Genomic DNA, 10,125 nt, shown 5'->3' with positions numbered 1-10,125 from the left:
TATTTATTATGAAGCAAGTGCTGCTGGATCGTGCCTCGTTTAATCTAAATTGAGCCATTTGTAAAGCTCTGCTTTCATCGTTGTCTCCTTGCTGCAAACAAAAGGGAGGATTAAGAGGAGAGGGGGCAGAGATCCCTCTTTTATCAGCTGCTGCTGGAAGGGACACGGTGCAATTAGGGCAGAAGATGCTTCCTGGGTGATGCAGTCGGGGGCTCTGGGTTTGGGGTTGTGCTTGGCAGTGACTGCTGCTGGTTTTGGAGGGACAGGGCTGTGTTATCCCACCCACAGCATCAGCACCAGCCCTGGGGGAGGAGGTGGCACCAGTGGTTGGGATGTTTGCCTGTCCCCCTGAGGCTGCAGGTTTGCTGTGCCAAGGGGGGACTGCACAAACATTCCCTGGGGAGGCACAAAGGGGGGAGTTGTGGAGGGTGTGAAAACGGGGATTATTTTTATAATGCCGCTCTCTTACTGATTGTGCCCCAAAGCACTTCAGAGAGCAGCGAATCGCTGTAAAATCACAGCAGCACATCCTGCAGTAGCTCACATTTAGCCTTGGACACTTGGGCTTGACTGGGTTTTATTGGCTGGGTTATCCCTGTGCTTGCCTGGAAAGGACTGCAGTGTTCTGCAAGATAACCTGGCACTCTTCTGGTTGAGGTAGAAATAGGTTTTTGCCCCCAAAATGTGAGTTTTAGTAGCCCCCTGTCCCCTCTGTGGTCCCTCGATGGTAGATTTGTTAAAAACCTCGAGGTCAGGCTGCAAACATCCCTGTGACCTGCAGGGATCTGGGGATCTTTGGGGCATCCTGAGACCTGCAGCTTTCCTCCTGCTGCATTTGCAGGTGGATTTGGAGTCAAAAGGAACAACTGTTAGATTTGCTTTGATAGTGGCCTGCTGTTAATTAGTTTTCTCCTCTTAAATTAAAAAAAAAGACATCCCCCCCCCACCCCCAAACAGGCTGGAGATACCAATGCTGGTAGGAAAGACGTTGAGTTTCCCTCATGAATAATTTTTTTAAGCTGATGGCAGGGCTGAGTTTGAAGTCGTTTCTGCTTTATTTAAAGAGAAAAAGCAAAAAAAAAAAGCTGTAAGCAAATGATGAATGAAAAGCTCCATCCAGCCTCTGTCTCAAAGCGCTACCCCAGGTGAGCTTCAAGGAGCGACGCTGCCACCTCCTCCCTGTCTGAAGCTCCTGTGAGCAGATGTTCCAAACAGGCTGGTTTTTAAACCCAAAAAACAGCAACCTTGTTAGTTAGTTACGTGGGTAATTCTTCCTGACAGCTTTGTCTCAGGAACATGCTAATTTAGGGATGAAAGAGCTGACAAGATAAAGAACACACGGGGAGAGCGGTTTGAAGTGGGAGATGGGCTGGTTCTCTCCGTGGGTAAGGATGGGGGGTCAGGGGGACTTGTCTCAGCCACAAGGGAAGGATGCAGGGGGTGGGGGATGTACGAGTGTTGCTTCATTTTTGTTCTAACTAATCCCTGATGCTCAGCTAAATCTTTTCCTCGTCTCTCCTTTTGTTTTCCGTCTGTCCCTGCAGTCAAAAAGCAAATGGAACTCAAGTCCAGAGGGGTGAAGCTCATGCCCAGCAAGGACAACAACCAGAAGACATCAGTGTGTAAGTTTTTTGGCTCCTCCTTCGCTGTCTTCTTTATGATGATCTCCTTGGACATTTCATTTGACTTCCAGTAATCTCTAAAACTTCGTCACTCTCAGAAGTTGTGATGCTCTTCCCTCTCTTCCCTCCCCATTACTGCATCACTTCCTCCCAGTGCTCTGTTCACAAGCATTTACTAACTCCTCAGAGTGGCCTGGAGGGGACTGGTGTGTGTGTATGGAATATGAATATGGAATATATACTGTATTTCTGCTGCTCAATGACAGCCTGGGGGTCTCGGCTTCGGGCGCCTTTTAGTGTGGGAAGTGTCCAGCTGTAAAGAACTTGGAAAACCGAGTTTATGGTGCTGTAAAATTAGGAGTAGGGATGAGGAACGACACCAAAAAGACCTTTCAGGAAACCTGCAGAGGTGGTAGCGGTCTCTTGATCTTTCTATTTGAATTTTATTTAGTTGTCCCTGCAGAAAAGTCATTACAGTGCCGGGCTTGAAACGCTGATTTTTGGGTCTCCCTGTTTTGGGGGCTGTGCTCAGGGCTGGTGTGTCACAATGTGCCCCTGCTGTGTTTCCCTCTGGCAGGAGGTGAATCCTTTTAGCTCCATCCATCTTTCCATCAGGTTCTTCTCAAAGCAGAAGCCAAACCTGGGAGCTTCTTCACGTGTGTGACTCTGGACAGACCACTGGGCTCTTAAGGGGACTCTGAGATGAAACAGGAGGGATCTGAATTGCCTGGAGTGAATGTTTTGTGTGGATTCAAATGGGAGCAAAATGGAGCATTGTTTTCCCCCCAGTTTTTAGGGGAGAGGGTGGAACTGCTCGTGTTGTTGCACAGTCCATGACCCCCATCCAAGACAGACCACGTGGACCTTTCACTGGGTTGAATTTTGGATACAAAAAACTGAGCTCAGAACTGATGAGCTGGATTTGTGCTTTGCTGTCTGTCTGCAGTGAGAGTGGCTCACATGAGAGTGCTTTTAGTCTCTGGGTTTTTCAGGAGCAAGGCCCAGCAAGGTAAATAATAACAGGCTGTAAATTCCTCCAGATCTCCAGAGCAGAAAACGTTGGGGTGTGTTTAGAGAGAGTGGATTCCATTTTATAGGAAAAAAAAACTCTGTGTGTGTGCAAGATGTTCCTGGCTGGGTGATTTATGCTTGCCAAGAAGAATTTAATTGTAATAAACATTTCAGTTCACTTCACTGAGTATGAAATTCAGTTGGAAAATACCACTGGCTTTGTGTGGAGACAGAGGGATGTGTTTGGAGTGGGGGGGGTCTGATGTCTTGGACGTGGGGAATGTGGGGAAGGGGATGATAAATGTCAGCCTGGCTTCAAGTCTCTAGTTGGCAGAAGTATTCTGGTGTTAAGAATATGCAGTATTCCCGTTTCTCCTTCCTGGGAATGCTCAGCTGCTCCCCTGGAGCGGCTTTTACCCATTTCTAAGGTGCTGTGTGGGCTCTGGGAGTGGTGCTGGGGCCGAGCAGGGGACAGCAATGAACTCTCCTTCCCAGCATGTCCCGCTGTGTCCCAGCTCATCCTCACCCCACCGAGCAGCTCCAGAGCTGCCAGGTCAGCATCTTGTGCAGTGCTAATCCCGTGCTGGTGATGAAACCCCAGGGCAGGGAGGCAGCTCAGCCTGAGAGCTGCTAAGCTGCAGTGATGGAGATGGTGATAGTGGCCCAGATCCTCTCCATCCCCAGCAGGGTCCTCCCCAGCACCCTGGTGCCTCCTGCCCCCTCCAAATGCTGGTGCTATTTCAGGGAAAAAAAAAAAAAAAAACCAAACACATAAAACTCTGGAATTTTGAGGGGAGGTGCTTCCTGTGCTCAGCTGCAATCAAATGTGTCTTTGTGGAATGGTAATCGAGGGCCTTGTACTGTTCACCATCCCTGAAATTGTTTGGACATCTTGCTTTAATCACTTTTAGGGGCAGAATAACACAGCTCTGGAGACTGAGAGAGAAGAGGCAGTTTTCAGTTTTAGGCTGCATTTTGGGGGTTGTTCCTGTTGGTGTGTGGATGGGGATGCTCCAGGTCCCACAGTGGGAGGAAGGAGCGAAAGTTCTGTGCTTTTCTGGGCTGATTTTTGTCACCCATTACCTCACCCAGATGTTTGCATGGAGTAATGGGAGCCTCAGGCGATCATCAGAATTAACCTTTTCAGACCAGCTGGTTGCTGCAATCCTTTCCACCCCTCATGCCAGCAGAAGAGCTCACCTGTGTTCATTGTACTTCTCATGCTGAGAAACATTGAGGCTCTGGAAATTCTTCTTTAGGGGCTGCTTTAGTTTGTAGTTCGTGCTTTACCTTCCCAAATTCAGTAAAGAAATTGTCCTTTAGGAATCTGTCGGTGAACTTTATTAACTGGGGGAGATACAGAGCACTAAAGGAAGGTTCTCAGTTCTTTCAGCAGATTTTTAAGAGTAAATTCCTGTGGCGAAAAGAACAATCAGAACTGGCTGTTGGAAAAAAAATCAGGAGGGGAATGAAGGGGTGGAAAACGAGTCCCACGGTTTGGGGGAGAGAATCCCGGAGCTTATGCTGCAGAAATGGAACAGCTCACCCCACTTGTTGGGATCCACTGGTTTTTCCAGTAACCTTGAAGGGTTCCTGTGGGAGTGGAACAGATCAGTCAGAGCTTGAGGAAGGTGGACACAGGGACTGACAGTTCCCAGCATAACAAATCTGGTTTCCGACCTCTGAGTTTGTGTGTGTGTCTAAAACAAAAGGCAGAGAACAAAACTTTCTGTTAAGTGGCCATCTAATCCATCTTCTTTTCTTTCTCTTTCCCCCACACTAACAAGGAGAACTCCCCAAGTCCCATGGTATGGAGATATCTTCCCTTTCCCCCTTGCTCAGCTTTTATCTTATCTGTTCTCTGCTTTATCTACATGTGTTCCGTAGGTATTAATAAATCTCCAGCTAACAAGAGATTTAGCTGGTTTTAGCCTTCAGAAATGTGACTGACAGCTGACAGCCTGCCCTCTGGGGCCTGGTTTTGCTGGTCATCTGTAACCTGGTCGTCCCAGAGCTCTGAGTGGGAGGTTATCCGATATGGGAATTAATAACTGGACGTGCTAGTGCAGAGTAACCCACGTGGGATGGGGGGGGTTATTGACCATGGGGGGGAAGAGTTTGCTGTGGGAAGGTGGTTTGTTGTGCAAGAAGAGCACGCAGAGTCGGATGCAGCCCTGTCTGGGGGGGTGTTTTTGCGTGTTCCAGGTGGGGCTTCCTCGAGGGTTGGGGGTTTACTCTGGGCAAGGTGCAGGAGTGAGATGAGGAGTCTTGGCGTTTTCCTTCACTCCCACGTGGCCTTGTGATCCACATCCCTACCCTGAGGGTTAGCTTGGCTCGGTTTGCAGCTCCCTGTGTGCACAGCGGGCACGTTCGTGTGTGTGGGCTCAGGATGAACAAACCCCACGACAGTCGGTGCCACCTGAGGCCTTGGCTCAGCTGACCTTTCGTTTTCAGATGAGTGCAGGGGCTGCTGCTTTCCTCTGGCCCCTGGGGGATATCCAGATCCTCAGGGAGAGGAGGCAGCAGAGCTTTGTAGCTTGGAGGGTGGTGCTGCTTCCACGCTCCCCACTCTGAGCTTCACGTGGGGTCATGAAAACATGCAGAGGAGAGGAAACAATCCCTGAGGAGAGAGCAGGAGGAAAAAAAAGGCCCTTTCAGAACTAAAGGGCCCAAGATGAGGTGTTAGTGCTGGGGGTGAGGCCGGGAGCTGGAATATTTTCAGCACAGAAGCAGCAGTTGGGTGCAGACAAAAACCCAGTCCCTCCTGGGAGGAACACTTCCATCTCCCAGCTGCAGTCCCTGGCTACTCAAGGTGTAATTCCCCACTGGATAATTCCCCTATCTGATGGTCTTGGCTTTCTGTGTGTCCCCCCTGTGCAGTCTGTGCAGACTCTCCACGTGCCTCCTCTCCCCCTGCCGTGTTCCCTGTGCTCCATCTCCTGCCGGGCTCCAGCTCTGGAGCCAACCCGTGTGTCCTGAGGAACGTGCTTTTGTCTCTGCATCCCCCCAACCCCTGGGCTTTGGGGCTCTGTGCTAATGCAGCGTGTTGGGAACTGGAATGGGGCTCTCCCCTCGGATCCAGGGATAGGCAGAGGCAGGATGGAAATTGGGGATTCCCACTTGGCTGCCTCAGCAGAGGTGCTGTGCTTTCCTTGGGCCCTTCCCTCGGTCCCATCAAACTCTCCAGCTCTGGGGCGAAATCCCCTCTTTGTCCCTTGGGGAGTTGCTGGAATTCCAGGTGGGAATCAGGATATTTCCCCACCCCTGAACGTTTGGCTGCGCCTCGGACAGGGCTGGGAATGGGGAGGTGGGGGGTGGAGTTGGGAGGTTTCTCCAGTGCTGCTCACCACTCCATAGATTTCATGGTCGTTGGCGGTTACACTGAGGTTGCTCCATAAAAATTTTCCATACCCAGACTAAATGACTTGCTTTGAAACCCTCGACTCGCATTTCCCTCTCCTTTCTGCCTTTTGTCCTGTGCTTGGTTTGTTGTTTTTTTTTTTTTCTTTTTTTTCTTTTTTCCCCTGGTATCACACACCTGCCTTTTCATGGAGTTGTTTCCTCTCCCTGGCACCGCTGGGTCGGGTGCAGGATGTCACCTGGGCGGGGTTGCAGGTGGCTCTTTTCAATCCCAGGCTTCGGGAGCGGGGCTGTTTAATTGGGGTAATTTTGCAGAATGTGGGGAGGGGGAAAAAAACCCACAAAACCCATCTCTTTTCAGAGGTACTTGTGTAGTGGAACGGAGGGAAAACCGTGTCCCTAGCTGGCATTTCCTAGAAAACACTTTGGTGTACGAGCTGAGCTGAAATGATTCCAGGGTGTTGGTTTCCAAAGCTGGTTTGTTGTTTTTTTTTTTTCCCCCCCTAACAAAATGGAACACGTTCAGGTTTTCGAGCTGCCGGTTTTGCCATTTTTGTCTCCACATCCACCAAGACAGTCGATGAAAGAATGTTTCCTTTGCTATTCTGTCTCTGTATGTGCTGTTTTTGCTTTGTAGTAACTCAGGTTGGTGTGTCCCAGGGACATAATATGTGTCCAGACCCTGGGATTCCAGAGAGAGGCAAAAGAATAGGCAACGATTTTAGGTAAGAACCTTTTCCACCTGTGGTTGGTTTTTTTTTTTGGTTGTTTTTTTTTTTTTGCATGCTGCCAAAAGCTCCTGTCTGTGCCATGTTTGTGCTCCTTGGCGTTCTGGAGTCTGTTTTCAGAGACCATCTGCCCACCTCTAACGTGTTCTCTCTGAAAATCCTGCCCACGTTAGTGAGGAGGGGAATGAACGTGGGTAAACGTGCACAGGTGTGTCCCACCTGAGCATCTGGGATGATCTCCCCGAGGATTTATCCTCTGACCACCCGGGTGTTTAGCCAGGTTGTACAATCCACGTGTGTTGTCGTTTCCCCCTCTGGTTAAGTGCAGGAAAACTTGTCTTGAACAGCAAATAAAAAAAAAAAAATTAAAAAAAAAATCACTTTTCAAATCAGCTTCAGCCCCAGCGTGGCCCTGCCCTGAGAGAATTTGAGGTGGCTGATACAGTTCCTTGTCAGTGAGGGTATGTGGGGGAAGATAATTGTTTTTTATGAAGTTTCAAACAATGCTGTTATTCCCTTCCAGTTGCAAATGTTCCTTTCCAGTGGGCAGGAGTGACCCAGCCTGTTGTCAGCAATTGGGAATTAATATTTAATCTTATTTTTTTGCTGGTGGGGGCTGTTTTGCTCACAAAAAAAAGTGTCTTTCAGTTGAACCTGAGGCTTCTACCAAACTTTCCTAAAAACCAGCCAGTGGGTGAGGGTGGAGAGGAGGGAATTCCCAGAGGTCCTAAATGCCCCACGGTAAATTCTCAGACTGGATTGTGTCTCCTGGGTGAATTAGGGCTGAGAAACAGCGAAGGGGCTGGACCCAAACCCCCAGAACAAAGAACAGACCTCTCAGAGGCAGAGAAAGAACATTTTTGTCACTTTTTTTCACGTGGGAATGCTGAGCATGTCACCTCCTGGGGCTGTGGCTGGGGCTGTGCTCCCACATGGGATGACATTCCCGGTGGAGAGGGCTGGGATGTGCTGGTGGAGATCAGCACCCAGGGCTGTCCCTGCTGTCCCTGCAGGGCAGGAGCTGCCCTGGGCATGGGGTGGGGCAGAGCTGGGGCAGGAGCTCTGGGAGCTGATGTCCTGCTCCGTTCCAGGTTGGGCTCCAGCATCCAGTTCTCCTGCAACGAGGGCTACGACCTGCAGGGCTCCAAGAGCATCACCTGCAAGAGAGTCAGCGACATCATCGTGGCCTGGAGCGACCACAGGCCCGTCTGCAGAGGTGAGGAGGCAAAACTGGGCTGCATTATCGAGGTGGAAGAGAAAACCCACCCCCTCAGGGTCCCCCTTCGGGCATCACCCCTCCTGTCCCCACGTTTGGCCTCCCTGGGTAGGGTCGTGGAACCCCAGAATGGTTTGGGGTTGGGGAGGGGGGGGACCTTAAAGGCCACCTTGTCCCAAGGGCAGGGACTCCTCCCACTGTCCCAGGAGGAGAGGGGAGGAAAGGTGAAAGCCTGGAATAAAATCTGGAAAAGCAGAGATGGAGGGAGATTTTTATTTTTTTTTTTTTTTTTAAATTGGAATTTGCTGCTCTTGGGATTGGCCTGTGGGATTTTTGGCCTGTGGTTCCTCAGTAGCATCATCCCATTGCTCCTGTGCCATGAGCCATCAGCCAGTGGAGTTTCCTTCCAGTGGAGGAGTTTTCTTTCAATAGAAAACACACTAATGCCCATTTTGCCCTTGGCCATTTTGCTTTCATTCCCTCTCCAAAAAGTTCCATGAATAATGTGATATTTGTAATGCTAATAATGAACAACTTGTAATATTTTTAATGAAATCCCTTTAAAGCTCTTAAAGTCATAAATAGGTATTTTTTTTTTACAGTTCTTTTTTTTTTTTTTTTTCCTTTAATTTCATCTGCAGATTTTTTTCAAGGCTTTGGAATCCCATCTAATTCTTGAAACAAGCCTGGAATAAATTGAATCAGTGTAAGAGGATATTTGGCATAAATATGTGACACTATAAAGGAAATTTATGGTGTCCTCTTGCAAGAGATAAGAAAGGATTTGCCTCTGTTATTATGTCTCTATGAATCAACATAATTTTTTTAACTGCTAACTTTTGTGTTGTGCTTTTTTTCCTCTTTAAAAAGTTTTTCCATTTGCTCTTTATTTGAGCTTTATATCTTTTTTTTTATTATTTTTTTTCCAGTTTGTTCCATTTTCCCTTTGGATTTCTCTCAAGTTGGGCAATCAGGGGGCCCAGTGAGCTGGTTTGAACCCCCCTTGGGCTGCAGGAACTTCTTATCCCCAGGGGTCAAACGTTGGGCAAACTGATGGGAGACTTTTTCAGCTCCCCCACCTACAGCAGATTCCCTCTGGGAGCTGGGAACACCACTTTAAAAATGGGAATAATGGGGATTTACCCTTTTTTGTGGAGGTCAGACGGGGCAGCACCGGGGTTGGCAGGAGGGATGTGATTTAGCACCATGGACAGATGCCCCCGGCTCCTTCCCGAGCTGCTCCTCGATGTTCCACGTGTTCCCCGTGTCCCAGCCTGGCCAGGAGATCGTTTTCCCTGTTTTCCTGCAATTTGGAGTGGTGGAGGAAAAAAAAAAAAAAAAAGCCTTGCAGGTGGCCACATGTGCAAATATTTCTCCTTTGAGACTGGAAATAAATGACTTTTTGAGGTTCCCATCACAAGAGCAGAGGCAGCTCCGGAGCCAGGATGCTGCTCTTCACATTTCCTGGTGAAATATTCCAGCTAAATATTGCATCAAAGGGATACCACAGGCCAAAATTTCCCTGTTTAAGCACTTTCCAACTTCTCCTTTTACCTGAGATGTTTTTAAGATGCAAAGCCGAGTTGCCATCTTGGTTCTGAGCCCGCAGTCGTGTCTGAACGAAACCAGCCTAATAAATACTTAATAATTACATAAGAAATTCTTGCTATGCAGTAAATTTTTTTTTTGATCTGCGAGAAGAAAGGAGAGATGGCTTTTTTGGGGACATGAAAAAGGAGCTGCATCTCACCCAGAATCTTCCACGGGGGGTTGGTTTCGCTGTCCTGAACGCGAAAAGATTTTTGTGAGGGGTTCAGAAAGAGCAGAAAGAAATGAATGAAGTAAGCGTGGGGAGTGGGTTGTTGTTGTTGTTGTTGGGGTCCATCTGTCCGATGGGAACGGCCCCACAGAGAAATCCTCCATCTCTGCTGCCTGAGTGGGAAAAAAAAAAAAAAAAAGGAGAGAGTTTTGCCTCGTGGGAACAGCACAGAGCAGCAACTGCTGAACCCAGAGCCCTCACCGTGCTGTCTGTGTCCCCAGCCAGGATGTGTGACATGTACCTGCGTGGGCCCAGCGGGGTCATCACGTCCCCCAACTACCCCGTGCAGTACGACAACAACGCCTACTGCGTGTGGGTCATCACCGCCCTCAACCCCGCCAAGGTGGGTCTGCCCCGCGTGTTTCCCGG

At 49.0% G+C, this 10,125-nt stretch overlaps 1 protein-coding gene across 3 annotated transcripts in view; it reads left to right on the top strand.

The window, feature by feature from the left end:
• Positions 1–10,125, top strand: part of CSMD2 (CUB and Sushi multiple domains 2) — a 123,663-nt gene that overhangs the window by 3,658 nt on the left and 109,880 nt on the right. For 2 of the 3 annotated variants that reach the window (XM_027905949.1, XM_027905948.1), the window contains exons 2-5: positions 1,545–1,622; positions 6,631–6,718; positions 7,813–7,937; positions 9,978–10,099. In XM_027905949.1, the coding sequence (XP_027761750.1) occupies positions 1,545–1,622; positions 6,631–6,718; positions 7,813–7,937; positions 9,978–10,099 (413 nt within the window). The remainder of the gene's footprint in view (positions 1–1,544; positions 1,623–6,630; positions 6,719–7,812; positions 7,938–9,977; positions 10,100–10,125) is intronic. The other variant, XM_027905951.1, reaches the window with a different exon arrangement.

Source organism: Empidonax traillii, unplaced genomic scaffold (assembly GCF_003031625.1).
Source record: "Empidonax traillii isolate 1590-97213 ecotype Southwest subspecies unplaced genomic scaffold, ASM303162v1 scaffold1223:size154416, whole genome shotgun sequence".
Taxonomy (NCBI): Eukaryota; Metazoa; Chordata; class Aves; order Passeriformes; family Tyrannidae; genus Empidonax; species Empidonax traillii.
Note: the sequence above shows the minus strand (reverse complement) of the source record. Positions and strands in the feature narration are given on the sequence as shown.